This window comes from Eschrichtius robustus, chromosome 3 (assembly GCF_028021215.1).
Source record: "Eschrichtius robustus isolate mEscRob2 chromosome 3, mEscRob2.pri, whole genome shotgun sequence".
NCBI classification, from domain to species: Eukaryota; Metazoa; Chordata; class Mammalia; order Artiodactyla; family Eschrichtiidae; genus Eschrichtius; species Eschrichtius robustus.
The window spans coordinates 6,178,845-6,194,188 of NC_090826.1; the positions used below are offsets into that span (position 1 = coordinate 6,178,845).

Below are 15,344 nucleotides of genomic sequence, written 5' to 3' on the forward strand. Positions count from 1 at the left end.
GATCTTCCATTTTCGAGTCCTCACTCTTTACTCTGGAAGGAACCAAGCACAGGCCAGGGGTGCAGTTAAGGTCATGGAGAGCTTTGCCGTCACCCAGGAAGCTGGGGAGTGTCGAGGGCGGGGGCGGGGGACGGCAGGCAGCTGGATTTCAGCCACAGGGAGAGGAAAGGGAGGAGAACAGGCAAAGGGCCCGGCGACACCGGACAGGCACCCTCCCCGACAGTATCCCAGCCTCCTCCCGCCTCCCAAATCTGTGACTCAATGAGAGGCCAGGGCAGGCTGGGCTTCCTTTGGTGGCCTTGCATCAAGCAAGAAGCAGAGCCTCCCCAAGGGCCCAGGGCAATCCAGACCTAGTCCTCAAACTCAAAATGCGTCACATCAGGTCCATGTCAGAGCCGGCTCCTTCCTGCTACAGCTCCCTTGATGGGGACGCCCCTCCCCAGAAGGACTCTGTTTCCACAGCAACAAACCAGCATCAATTCAGACGCACCTTCTTAATTGTTATAGGTAAATACAAACAGCTCGTTTTCACTGTCTGTATACTACTTAAATGTACATTGCTTAAATCGTTTGTCATTTTAGGGAATGGTGGTAAATTTCAAGCCTATGTTAGACTGCTTAAAAATCTTCCCTTGTGCTTAAAAATGGTCATGTTGTCATATTACTCGAGACACAAAATTTTATAAGAGTGTAGGCAAGAAACATTATTAACGGTGTCATAAATAAGTATTATAACTTTATTAAAATGAAAAGACAATATTCAAAATAATGCAACAGAAATGAATAAAATCCTTTGTCCAATACTGTACACATAAATGCAGAAATCAGTGCATTTTTCTAAAGCATGTTTTAACCTTCATTTAGTTCATACTAAAATATAAGCTTTAAATAGCTCAAATAACATCACTCAGCAGTTTAAACTGTAAACAGCTTGTTTAATATGAAGAACATCGCAGTAAGGTACTTCTGTTACTGAGCACCATCTCCTTTGTGCGGCTCTACACAAGATAAATACAGCGAAGCTTGTGAAAATGGGAACGTGAGCTCTGTGTCTCAGCGAATCCGAGCGGAGCAGCGGACTGTGAGAGTTTCCACAGCAGGTGCTGAGGTGACCTCTGCTCTTAAGACATACTGGGCTGTTGGTCAGAAGTGTTTTACTTAAAAAGCAAACAATCCCCAGGAAATACTGAAGAGGAACCAGCAACACAAGGCCAGCTTGTGTTGTATTCGTTTATTTATACAGTCTAAAAAAGGGGAGGGAAAAAACCCAAGACAAAAAAACAAGAAACAAACAAACAGAAAAACCACGACACACGTCCCCACACAGATCCTCTCAAGCGCATTGCTGTTTCATTATTGCTTCAACTGACATCCTCAGCACTGGCGAAGAGTTTAGTTTGTTTTCCCCCGAGCGCCCTGTGTTTCGGGGGTTGGGGGGGTGTAGAATATAGCAGGAATGGTAAGGAAAAATGATTGACTAATTCTGTTACCTTCCCATTTTTCAAGATGTGAGACATGGACAGGTGAGAATACAGTACCAAATATGTGGCCATCCCTCCCCTCAACAGACCAGAAAGTAAGACCTAAAGGATTTAGCTCTTGGGATGACTTGAACGAGGCAGGTTAAGTCACGGAAAGAACGAATGGCCTGCCCTCCATGGAAAAACTGTTGCAAAAATGAATGAGGCAAAACAGAACAGGCCTCAGAGCCAGAAATCCTCAAACTTAGTAAGCAGAAATAGTTGGGTTTTTTTGTGTGTGTTTTTTTAATGATTTTGATCTAAACGATACTGTATTCTGTATTCTCTTCCATTTGCTCAGTTTTCAGTCTATCAGGAGCCATCCTCCAGCTTTAGTTTTTATCATTCTAAATATATATTACTCTAAGATAGCAACTACTTGGTTAACTTGCAACTAGGATCTACGATTTTACCACAAGTGTAGGTACGGGTGCGTAACGTGCGCACATACAGAAATGTCCCCATCCTTCCTTCCCTCATCACATCTTCAAATCACAGACTTGAGCAGACTTTTCTCCGCCGCTAACACGGTCAGGGATGCTCAGCATGGCAGCACCTCACGACCCTCTAAACCCTTCTCTTTAAGACAGACAGTTCGAGTCTCTGACCCTGCGACCTGCGCCGTCTTCCTGTGAACCGCCATCAGGCTGGAGAACGGCAGGAGAACCGCTGGCTGCTGCAGCACCTCTGCTGAGCCAGGACCCAGGGTCTAGGGGGAAACCACGTAGGAGAAATGTCTGCGCTTCACGTGGCCTGCCAGATCCACTCTTGGTTTCGAGTCCAGCTTTTCTGGGGCCGAAAAGACACCGCCATCGGCAGGGAGGGGCTGGATGGGGGTGCTCGCGTGTGTCTCTTCTGCTTCCCTAAAAAACTTTTCATATTTGTCCAGGTAGGGTGGCCTCTCAGGGAGCAGGTAATAATGTGTTGAGCTCACTTTCTTCCCGTTTTCAATGATGGGCAGGATGCAGGGGACCTTACCGGCGGCCCCCTCGCTGTGCTGTCTCTGCAGGGCTTTGCTGCTCACGTACTTGGGGTCGGGGGCAAAGCTCTGCGTGGGGGGCATGACCCCGTTGAGGTAAGACGGGAGACTTTTGGGGCTCGGGGTGCGGGAGTTACTCCGGGACAAGGGTTCTCTCGGCGGGACTTTGGGGGGCCTGTCCTCGTCGCTGTAGGTGCTGGAAGTGACTTCGGCCGACCACCTTCTGTAGTCCGGCTTGGCCGGCCGGGGAGGGATGGGGACCCGGGGGGGCACCTCGGGCTTGTCGTCGTCGGAGTTGGGAGAAGCCCTGTGCACGTAGCTGGAGATCCTGATGGCCGGCTTGTTAAAGGACCCTGCGGGGCCTGAGTGAGACCTCCTCAGTCTCCGGTGGGCCTGGGACGGAGGGGGGTTGGCACTCGTCCCCCCGGCAGCCTGGTCGTGTGCCTGGCTGAGATCCGCGGCCGAGACGGCCGGGGTGTCGAAATACGCGTAGTTGATCTGTCCGCACCCTCGGAAGCTGCGTCTGCCGGGGCCGTCGGGTCTGAAGTCAGAGAGCGCGCAGTCTTCTAGAAGGAAGTCCGTGTCCGAGCTGGTCAGGAACTCGACCTCGCAGTCCGTCTCGTCCAGGGAGAGGTCCTCGGAGATGGGCAGCGGCGGCAGGGGCCTGGAGCCCCGCTCGCAGGGGGCCACGCCAGGGAAGAGGGGCGGGGGCGTCTTGATGGGGGTGAGCGGGGGCGTGGAGGCACAGACCCCGTTCACTGCCAGCTTCTTCAACCCACACGCCACCCGGTCCTCCTGCTGCCCCCAGCCTTCACTCGGGGGGATGATGAGAGGGGGCAGGCGGGACTTGGCGGAGGGGCCGTGCTCTGGAAAGTGGCTCCCGTTCATTGGAGCCGACCTGGAAGCGCGCCCTGGAAGGAACCCGAGAGGTTACCCAAGACCGACCGTGCTCGCCCTCAGCTGCCCGCACTCCTGCCACCTTCTGCCGGGTCGCTCCTGGCCAAACACCCAGCCGCTGGAAAGCTGAGCACACCCAGGCAAGCGCCGCGGGCGTCGGGTCTGCCCGGAGGTGGGGAACGCACCCCATCTGGTTCAGAGAACCAATGATCTCTTCTATCTGCCTTGGACGTGTGCGCGGCACATGTCCACATGCCCCAGACAGGTTCTGTGACGTGTGCAGAATCCACAGAAGGCGAGCAGCGTGTAAGTTACGCGAGTGCCAGCCTGCGCCAACCTGGCCCTTTGGGAGGTGGGCCACACAGCACATGCAGGGCGGCCCTGAGATAGGACGAAGCCTCACCCGGCCCCTCGCGATACCGCGAGCCAGAGACACGCCTGCGATGGGACAAGCAGCCCTTGGCAAAAATCTAAGGAACGCCAGGTTCACGTTAGAAGGACTAACACACACACTCTTCTAAGTTTTTGTCAACACTTATACCGCTTTGTCACTTTCAAACGAGCATTCGAGGCTCGTCAGGAAGAAGAGAGATCCTGTCCGGGGTTCCTAAAAGTTATTACGTCTCATGGTTGGGATGCCTTTAGAAGCTCACACCTCCACAGGGAGACCCAGCGACTCAGGCTGAGGTGCAAAGGCGGCTAAGAACACGCTTAGCTTCAGAATCTGTCGCCACTAGGGGTCCGGCTCCTGTCGGAAACGGCTCAGGTCGTTCCCTCATTTAGAAAATAACGCTGGAGGCCAAGCTCACGGCAGGGGCTGCCACCACCCTCCTCCCCAAGTGCCAGGGGCGCCTGGGCTTTCAGGACACGTACCTATGGATGTTAGGTGCTCCTGCGCCGTCGAGTTCAGACTGTAGGCCATGGTTATGGGGTCGATGTTCAAAAAGCCGCTGAAAGGAAAGGACGGACACCTTGGTGTCAAACAGGCAGCAGTCGCGTCCCCGCCCTCACTTGGACGTCGCACACTCAGGCTCCAGCGGCCCCACGTCCTGCACTTACTTCTCAAACTCGCCGCGGCCCCCCCAGCAGGCCTTCAGGCTCCCCAGGGCTTGGCCATTGTGAAGAAACCCAGTTTTTAACGGGACTCTGATCTCCTGAGCAGCGACTCCGGCCATGGACATTGTGCCTTATTCTGGGAAGTCTTCAAACTCGTGAAGCCCAGGGAGGGATGTGTGGTCAGCCAGTGGTTTTCATTCCCTAGAGGGGACACAGAGGAGAGAGTAAAGGGAACAATCCCGAAACACGCGGAACTCGCCACGGTGAGAGAATTTCGGGGGCTGTGGAATAGAAACGTTCCACGACCGACTTCCACTCAGTTCTTCCACTTTTATGTTACCAGCTCTTACTTTTCACGAGGGTACGGAAACGTAGACATTATAAGTCTTTTTTGGGGGGCGGGGGTATGTACTAATCCAGGATGTGAGATGCTTTCAGCCAACGGGATACAGTCTGGGGGATACAGTCTGTCGCCAGCAGAGGCAGAGCTCCTGCGCGCTGAGAGCTGCACAACACGGCGGCCTCACCCACCAGAGCACACACGCCGACCTTCCAGTGTGTGGCTGTGTTGAGAGTGGAGCTCATCCCACCCCGACCCCCGAGCTACACAAGTAATTTCAGAAATTACTGTGCTCGAATCTGCAGCACTAATATTCTCTAAGACCCAACGCTTTGATGAAGCAGGAGAGTCTACACTCGGCCCCTGATAACCAACCCCACAAGCCCAGCATTCACTTGGATTCTGTATTTCGGGGTGGGCCCCGGGAAGACAAATTCTCCAGTTATTACTTTTGCGAGAATAAAGAAATCGTTACATATGAAGATACTCGTTTCCACTCTCCTGTGGAAATCAAGTTCTGCAGGATGACCGGCTTCGGCAGAGGCCTGGATGGCGTCCTCCTCCCTTTTAGAGGCAAACTGAAGACTGCATTCTCCACATTCTCCCCTGTGAAGTGCCTAGTAATTTATGTCTGTCCTGCCTAGCTGCGAGGCATGGATTACAGCTTTCTTAGCCCAGCAGTTCCTCACCTTCAGACCCCTCCGCCCCCTTGTCAGATATGTCTGGCGTCCCCAGTCCCCATTTTCCGTATTCATTACCGAGGTGCATCGGTTATTAGCATCCAGGTCTGCCCTGTCTTCAGACATGCATGTTTGCTTAGAATAAGGTGAGGACGTCACTTGTCAAGTCTCCGTGTTACATTGACCCCCTGTGCGATGTGTACATACACTTTCTAACGCTTTCTCATCCTCTTGGCAAGTATTTTCGCACAAACCGAGAGCTGGGCGCCGTGCTGAGGACTGTGGGTGACACAAGACGAGTGAGATGGGTGCTGTGCTGGGGGAGGGGCACGCAGGTCAGAGTTTTGTTTCAGGGTCAAATCCGTCACCCCCTACAAGACTGTGAGCTCAGGAAAGAGGCTGCGCCCCAATCATTAATTATCACCACCTGAACAGGTGTTAGTAGGTGCTCAGTAAGTGAACGTCTGTTGAACAGATGTTTGTACAACGCCATCTAACTATTAGTATTGTCAGCATCAAGTGAATGTATACAATATGTAAGGCAGAGGGTTTATTTTTTGTTTTTTTTAAAGCTAAGGGTCTAAAAAAACACTCTGCAAATGTTTATGATTCATTTTTTTTTCACGTAAAAAGGAATGCAGGCAGCAATGTTTCAGTGACAAAGGAGGACGGGGCCCGATCAGCCCTTCTCAGCTTTTTACTCTCCCAAAGTCAGCTGTTTTCATATACTAGGCAGAGATTTCAACAGGTTTAAAATATTATTTCTAATAGTCAAGCATTATCTTTCTTTCATCGGTCTCTAAAGATATGTGATTAAGAAGAGGGGGGAAAAAAAAACCCCATCATTTCAGAAATCTAAGTTATTGGGAGGTCTTTTTTTGTTGTTTCTGAGGGTTGGTTTTTAATATCAGGAACAAAGCAAATGTGTTTTTACTTCCCCTGAATGCAGTTAAGCTCTAAGAAAAATTTAAGATACAATCTTTAGCAAAAAATTGCTAGACACGCCCTCTCTGTCCCTGCCCAGTGGTCTAGGGTGCTGTTTCTGAGCAATCTGCGAGCCCTGGCAGGATGGCAGGGACAGTATCTGTGGCGATAGAAAAATGAAAGGCCAGATAGGAAGAAGAATATGGTATCTGACTGGTTTGAAAGCACACAGATCGCCCATCCAGATTACAGGAAAGTGCTGCAGGGGATGGTGGAGGCCCAGCCCTCACCTGTCTGCAGGTCAGCAAGAACTACCAGTAATTACTGTGGGTCGGCCTCCGAATGCCATCTAAATCTTCGCTTTCAACAGGGTGATTGTGTAACCATCGCCTCTGCTGAAATGGCCCCGGAATTCTGGACTTCCATTTCAGTGGTCCCTTAACATTATGTACACGTTCTAGAAAAAGTTATTTTTCGGTCATTGTTTCCATCACCTCCTTGTTAAGCTTTCTTAAGAAAAAAAATTTTTTTTCTTTTTTTTTTAGTATAAAAAGAATTGTGTTCACTGAGGCAGCTCGCTTGTGACCACAATAGTGTCTTTGTGCATTCATCGAAGGTGACCTGCCTCTACATTTCAATGGGGAATTGTGAATGGGCCATGTTATGAAACTGTCCAAACTTCCCACTGGCTCGCACGGGGAGCTCCCAGGGCAGTGTCACTGTGTGCTCTCTTCTTCTGGAAAATAACTCCCAACTGTAGACTCAAAAAGGGGAACCTGCAGGGGGTCTGGAAGCAAACTTTTAAAGTGTGTTCCTCAGGTTGTAAACTCAACCACCTGGAATTATTTTATGCCTCTCTCAAAACTCTGGAAGTATTCAATATGTATACTCCTCTGTAAAAAAAAGAAAGAAAGAAAAAAAAGTCAATCAATTTGGTCAACCTCGAGTCAAAAAGAAACACGGCGCTCAAGTGAAATTTAACTGATGCTGCCGTGTTTCGAAGTTTGTTCCCTTATAACTGTAAAACTAGCTCTACCTTACGCTTCATTAGGAAAACGGCTGCAAAAAGATACCTGCGTGGGAAAACCAGGATCTATAAGTCCAAGATGGCATTGTGTGATGAAATGCAAAAATACAAAAGCTAATGTGAATCCACTCAGCCTGGTATAGGCCAGCGTCTCGATAACCTTGGGCATAGTAACTTTTCTAAAATACATGAACTAATTTTTAGCCTTTGTGTCAAAAATGCTGTTAAATACCCATCCCAGGTGTGAACTACTTTTTCCTGTTAACATCACTTTTTTTTTTTTAATTCAAGTAAAACAAAACAAAACAAAACAAAACCCCTAAAACCATCTGTTTCTTGAGGCTGTCCCTTTATTTTCTCTCCTTACAACCCGGCCCTGCCTGGAGTTCTGACCCCCCTCTAGGGCTTCAACTCTACGTTGACAGCTTCCCGAATCCCGAGTCCAGCCCAGGCGTCCAGCCCAGGCGCAAGCCTCCACTTTGCATTTCCTATTGTCTGGTGATCACCTTTCCAGTCTGATGGTCCCCTGGCATCTCCAACTTTACTAACCAAAAGCCTCCTGTCACCCACTGCACATTCCCTCCCCCTTCCCAAACCAGTTCACAGTCTAAGTAGATCACAGGTCTCCGAAAGGCACCATTTTTAACCTGAGTTACAGCAGATGTACATTCAATCGCCAAGGTCCACAGCTTATTTCTACGCCGTTTCTCAAATCTATCTTCCTTCCGTCCCGATCTGCCTCGGCTCTGAAAGCCCCCCACCCACCCTGCACACCAGATCGCCGTCCCTCATCTCCCACTACTCTGACATCGTCTAAGTCTTCAAAGGCTTCTCAGTGAAAGCTGCTCGGTCTGGCACTGAAGGCCTTCACAACGAGGCCCCCATCTACCTTTCTCAAGCTCTTGCCTCTCCTTTCCCCAATCGCTGTTAGGAATCAATTTAGGCTTCAGGGCCACCCTCTCCAGGAACCCGCTCCCTTGGGAGAAGCCAGAGGAGGATCTCCAGGGCTCGGGTTATTCTGTGCCCCTGGTCCCCTTCTATCAGCCTAACTTTCTGGGACAGCACTCCCACCGCCCCAGCAGATCCTGACCTCATTCATTTCTGACACATACTTAGTAAGTGGATTTTGAGAAAATATTCATCTCATTTTTAAAAAAGTAATTACATGAAAGAGTCATGTAATTTATAATACAAACCAGTGAAGAAGGGGAAAAACACAGGTTTGTAAGGGATAAACTTCACATTTGCTGACACTGCCCAATTATAACAGAACAAGTCTAGGGCAGGTAGCCAGCAAGGAATTTTCACTAAATTCATTTCCAAAATCCAAAGGGGACAGTTTGAGACTGGGTAAAAAAATTAGAACCTTAAATGGTTAACAATGTAACTTTCCCAACTGGCATGTGGTACTAAGTGTCTACTTAAAGCAATCAGGGGATGCTTTCTAGAAACACTGAATTTCACTTTCTCCTCTCTTCTGGATTGTAACGCACCTCCCGTGTTTTTATTGCTAAATTTAAGGTCATTTTCCTTAAAAAAAAAAAAAAAAAAGGGTTACACCCAAAAGCACATTGCACATTCTTTATCCAATAGGTGAAATCACATGCCTTTTGCTTGAGGATAGCCTCTGAGACTATTCTTTAAAAACCAGGCTACCTTCAGACAATAACCTAGATAGGCTTACCTGGCCACAGATCTCATTAATAAATCTCAGAGGCAATCCACAAGAGGGGGAGGGGCACATTTTTGTCACACAACTCATCCAGTTCTGCCCAGTGCTTCCTTATTTAAAAGCATGACGTAATTTCCTTCTTTCAATCTGGTTTAAGAACCTGATTTCTGTTTATTCAGGGTGATAAATGGTCTTCTCAGCTGCATTTAACAATTATCTACCTACCTATTTCCATACCCAGGGAGATAGAAGGTAACTATATTCACAGCCAAAATCTGTGACAAGAAACTGACTTAAGACCATGACAAATACCATGATTTCAGACCCTCCCCAAATAAACCAACTCATCTTTCATTTTGAAGATGCCTAAAATAATCACCTTTGGGAAAATGAAAAAGAAAACAAAACCAAACCAAACCTCACTATTTTTACTGTGATTAGTGTCTAAAGCACTGGTGGCCAAGCGATCTGCACTGAACGTTCAGTTTAGCTCTTTTACAGGATTTTAATTTCCATTAATAAAAAGAGAAAACTTAACTTATTTGACATTCCCCTAACACATTCAGTGTTTATGATCGCTATAGTGTTGTGTGGCCTGAGCTGATTCACTAAAAGCAGAAGATTCTTCAAAAATCACAGGCCCTAATTCAGGGTTTTTCTCGGATTTCACTTTAATAGGCACGATCTGGGGGAAGGGAGAAGGGGCAGCAAGGTAGGAGTGCCCTTCTCCGTGCCCTGCTACTGCGGAAGCATCAACAGCCTCTGTGTTAAATGCCCAGATGATTTAAAAGTGTGTTATATGAAGTTAGTAACACGTAACTAAACTCAGTGGTTTCAGTGAAGATGTGCGTGTGGCCCAGTGCGGTGGGGATGGACGTTTTGTCCTCCTGCAGCCCTGCACCTGGCCCATAATGGCCCACTTGTAGGTGGTAAAAACCAAGGCAACCAGGAAAATGTTTTATCTTCACACTGTCGCAGTCAAAGCTAGGTGACCTAAGTTCTGAAATAATTCAGAATATTCTCCAGCTAAGTCTTTTAAGAAATGGCAAGCCAACAGAAAAAGTATTCCTTCAACTACCATGGTCACCGACAGCCTCTGGATTCCCTCAGTCTCCTACGCGGCTTTGGTGACAGAGCAGAAACGCCCCACAGCAGGAATGGATTCTTTTGTCCTTTGTCCTTTTCCTACAGAGCACTATAGCACCAGCAGAACACAAAGACACACCGGAGGGAAAAATATTATTCCTTTTAGACATACACACGGTAGATTTCTAATCGTAAAAGATACACGATTTCTATTCAAATTTTAATGGCAGTGAGCACAATAGTCTAATGATAGGAAGCGAGTCTTTAAAACTTCAAATTTAATTAATGAGCATTTAAGTCACCCAGTGGGTAATTCGAGATTGTTACAGTGAACAGAAACCCAGTAAGGATAATAACTAGTTCACTGGACACTTATCTGACAGGCTTTGTTCCAAGTGCTTTCTGTGTATTAACTAATTTAATCCTCTCCACAACCCTGGGAGGTGGGTGCCTATTACCACCCTCCTTTACAGCCGAGGAGCCGGAAGTGCAGAGCTCAGGAACTTGGGGCCCAGACTTGAGCCAGGCTCTTCCCACACACCACACGGCTCTCCAAGCTCTTAATTAAACCGGGGGAAGATCTGACCCACTACGATGCTCAAGGTTTCAGGGTGGCTCAGACAGACTGTCCTGGGGCTTCGCTGCCTGGTAATGGTTTTTTCTTGGGCAACCTTCAGCCTATGAAAGTTCCTATTTTACTTCAACTCCCTCAAATTCTCCTGTACAAGTTATTACTTGCAGGTCTGTCCTATGTATCCTCTGGAAAGGGTGGGTTAAGGTTATCAGTCTGATATTCTGTGACCACTTCAAACAGTTCTTTGAAACCATCAACCTTCAGTGACACGTGGATGCCCTACCATCATATAACCGTTACAAGATGGTATTTGATATACGTGGGTCTGTCTCCGCCTGTAAAAAGGGGTCCCTACATATACCCAAAGGGCCTCCTTTTAATCCACTCCCAGCATGGATCCCTGTGGGGCGTGATAATCAGGCTCTATTGTAAAATCCAGAATTTAATGATAGAATGTCTTGTATTTGGAAAGCGGTCCACAGATGACAAAACGCTTTCTAACGTGTTATCTCACTTGATCCCCAAGGCATCCCTGTAAGAGGAGGCAGGGATTACAGTCGCCATTTTGCAGAGGAGGAAATGAAGTGAGGTTAAGCATCTTCCTGTTGGCAAAGGGCCATCGCGGCTCTTCTCCCCTGTAATCTAGCATTTTCCCCACTACACTTTCACCACCTCTCCTTTCTAGATCGTCTTCATTTCAGGCGACAGCCACGTTTCTCCTCCTGACATTCTTGGTTACAGATGGAGAAACTGACACAAAGGACAGGACCCAAGCGCTGGTCAGCTGCGCAGAGAAGACTGAACTCAGCTCATGCATTTGGCTCACTGGTTTTTAGAGGGCAGGGCTTCATTATTTTCACAAATAAGTTATCGGATGCTTATTCTGGACTAGATACGACGCTAGGTGGTGCTGCCTAAGGTTCAGTCTAGCGAGGAGAGAGGTAAGAGGTAAGCACACAATTTCAGATTGTGGTCACTTCCAAGGGAATGAGCGGGGAGCAGGAGAGGGCAAGGAGGCAGAAGAACCTATTCACACAGGTGGCTAGGGAAGGCTTCTCTCAGGTGACTTTTAAAATTTGAATCTAAAGGATGAAAAAAAAAGGCAGCCATGAGAAGAGTCAGGAGAAGAGCATTCCGCGCAGAGAGGAACAGTATTTTCAAATCCCAATTTGTAACTCATCGAGTTTCATATTCTGGGGGTCTTTAACAAGAGCTTTTGCACAATGTCTTCTCATCCTGACCTTCCTACTGTTTCCTCTGTTAAACTGTAATCTTTTGTTGAATCACGGCACTTTGGAGTTGAAAATGGCTACGTCATGTAGCCAGAGCCCCATATTTAAAAAATACATTCAACGGCCTTTTGGTAATACTGCCCAATTTTATGGTATAAGGAATTGGATTCAAGTATCAACGAGGACTTCAAACCGCAGAATCGTTTTTTCTTTTCTGAAATCTGAATCCCACATTAACTTCCCCCTACCTTAAAACGAACTTCTGTATTTAAGCTAGTAACGTACGTTCAGAACCCCAAAACTCACCAGTTTTACCTATCTTTACAAAGCATGTTTATACTGTGCGAATAATGCCAGAATGCCACAACTGGATTTCGTTTATCTAGTGAGTTATCCCGATCAGCTTTTATAACGCACTGCCAAACACGAGCACCAAAGGATGCTACAGAAATCCTGATGATGAGGTACCCACACAAATGCATTTAGCTTAAGAGCAGACTCTCTCTGTGGCGGGAGTCTGTGACATTCCAATTCCTGGAATTACCCCTGGCACCACCTTTCCCCTCCTCTGGTCACCTTTTGAAAGCAACCTCATGGTATGTAGACATTCAGGTCAGTTTCAAGCATGTTAGATTGCACCTGTAATTTAGGTGACTTGATTTTTTTTCTTTTTAATTTATTTTGGCTGTGCCGGCTCTTAGCTGCGGCACGTGGGATCTTTAGTTGCAGCATGCGGGCTTCTTAGTTGTGGCATGCATGCGGGATCTAGTTCCCTGACCAGGGATCGAACCCGGGTCCCCTGCATTGGGAGTGTGGAGTCTTATCCACTGGACCACCAGGGAAGTCCCAGGTGACTTGCTTTTAAAAGCTACCATTACTATTAGCAGAAAGGAAGTATTATCTGGCTCATCCTCTGAGGAGCAGCAGTTATTTTCACACAAAAACTCAAGTCTACAGTATAATTAAATCTCACAGAAAGAGCAACTAGAATCGACTGTGAACCGAAAGTAGGAAACCCAGTGCATCACGACAGTGGTTTTCCCTATCTGCCAAAAATATGAATAACTCAGACATTTCATAACGGCCATTAAAAAAAAAAAAAACAAACAGATTTGCTTTCCGAACTTTATCAGTGACTGGTCCTATCCTGCTGAGCTTTAACATGTAAAATATGCTTTCCTGCAATTATTTATCAGTCATCAACTATGTGCAAAGCTGCATAAGACGGAAGTTGTGCAAGGCAGGGTTCCTGCCCTTAAGGAGTTTACAGTCTAATATCTGTTGGGTTATAAATTATTACTCCCAGACCTCTCCCACCTACCAGTAAGTGTCCACAAGAACACACAGCTGAAAAAGAAACTTCTGTATGAAGTGAAGGCAATGACAAACAGTGTCTGAACTCCATGCTAAAACCAATATGTATTTCTCTTCAAATTTGCTAATATCTGGAAAAGAGCTTGATTGATGACATACAGGTAACCAATCATAGTCGGCCTGTTAACAAGGAACCGACTTCTTTTATTTTGGCCTTAGCGAAATTTGGTCATTTTCTGAAATGGGTACCAAAATGCCTTTGTTTAAGGAAAACTTCACTTACAACTATATAGTTCCAGTAAGGATTTTAAAAAAAAGAAAAAGAAAAAGAAAGAAATGCAGTTAAAAGAAGAAGGCAAAACCAGATATGGTGAACTTATTTAGATACTTCAGTCTCCTGAACAAACGTATCCCCACTGCATTCTTAACAGATTTATAAAAGCCTGAAACTTCGTAGAACACTTGTTCTCCAGAAGGGGGGGAAAAAGGCATTTTAACCTCACCTTTCTTCACCCCCGACAGTTGCCTAGAAACCAGTCCTGCCCTACCTGTGTTGCAGGTGCACCTAAAGTCACCAACACATCTCTTTTAAAGCTACAGTCTCTATTCTGATTGCACTTACGTTTATGACTAACACTCTACTCATATTTTTTTATCAGGTAAGAGACTGGTTTCTTTCGAGCAATGACGAAATCTTAATAAAGACTTTGCAAGCACCAATCCAGTATCAATCCTGATAAAGGAGTCATCTAATTTGTATAAGACTATGATATACATATAAACACACACGTACACACACAACAAATGAATGTCCAATAAGTGTTCTCGTTTCGAACACAGAATTCTACAGTTCCTTCCCGTTTGAGGCAGCATTTAGGACCTTCACAGCAAAGAATCACGTTCCTGGGAGGAGGAGGAGGAGGAGGAGGAGCAGGGGGAGGAGGAGGGCGCGGGGCTGCTCGGATGAATTAAGAACACCGACTGGGGATGACCGTCGTCGCCGAGACTAGGCAGAAGAACCGCGGGTCAGCACCGGCGCCGATCCCAGCCCCCCGCAGCTCCCAAGACATGGCTTGCGGGCGCGCGGTGTGGACCAGACTAGCGCAGCCCCCGGCGGGAGGAGGAAAGAGCCCGAGGCCGCCGCCAGCCCGCGGACGCAGGACCCCGGCTCGCCGCTCCCGGAGCCGCGTCCCTGGCGCCCCGGGCCGGCCCCTCCCTCCGTCCCGGGAGACTCCGCGCCGTGCGACCCTCTCCGCGCCCCGGGGACCCGCCCCGCGTCTGCAGCCGCCCGGAGCCCTGAGGGGCGCGGCGCCGCCCCCCCCCACCCCGCAGGCCCCTTACCCCAGCGAAGCCGCGGCTGCCCCACGGCGCCCTCCCGCGCATGTCCGTCCCGGCTGTCTCAGCGCCGCGGGCTCAGGGGCCCGGACACCGCGCAGGCGCCTCGCCGCTTGCCGGCCGCCCGCTCCCACTAGCGTTGCCCACTTGCACTCGGCCGCCGTCGCCGCCTCACTATATAGTGAGTGGGCGGGGCCGTGACGTCGCCGCTCACCGACCCACCTCCCCCGCGCAGCCAATCCCGGGCGCGAGCCGCTTAAAGGGGCGATATCGCGGCGGAGGCGCTCGCGTGGGATCCGCAGGCGCTCGCGTGGGGTCCGCCGTCGTCGCGCGGCTCCGCGGGGAAGCAGTCTTTGTCTCCCGCGGGCCGTGTTTCTGGGCCGCCGCGGTCTGGGCTCCTCCCCTCTGCCGGATCCTGGTAGCCGCTGCCCAGCTCCGAGAACCCCCTCCCGGGAATCTTCCTCTGAAGTGTGCGGGCCGCCCGGCCTCGGCCGCGGTTCCCGCCCGACCCAAAGGCGGCGCCGCGCCTCGCGCGGGGTTTCCACAGTTTCCAGCCCCAGGGAGGGTTTTGTCTTCCCCTGTCCGCGGGCCGCCGCCGCGTGGGTGGGCCGAGGGCACCGGGGGAAGGCGAGCGGAGCTTCTGCTGGGCCGGCCTCGGGGGGGGGGGGGGGGGCGCGTCTGCCGTTTGCAGCCACGCGCTCACCACGA

At 49.1% G+C, this 15,344-nt stretch overlaps 1 protein-coding gene across 1 annotated transcript; it reads right to left on the minus strand.

Annotated features, from left to right (window-relative positions):
• Positions 1-796: 796 nt before the first annotated feature.
• Positions 797-14,775, minus strand: ERRFI1 (ERBB receptor feedback inhibitor 1). The gene is made up of 4 exons (XM_068538814.1): positions 14,643-14,775; positions 4,456-4,653; positions 4,270-4,346; positions 797-3,410 (listed from the first exon to the last, which is right to left on the minus strand). Exons 2-4 carry the CDS (start codon positions 4,575-4,577, stop codon positions 2,230-2,232), a joined length of 1,380 nt encoding a protein of 459 aa, XP_068394915.1. The 5' UTR covers positions 4,578-4,653; positions 14,643-14,775; the 3' UTR covers positions 797-2,229.
• Between the last annotated feature and the right edge of the window lie 569 nt (positions 14,776-15,344).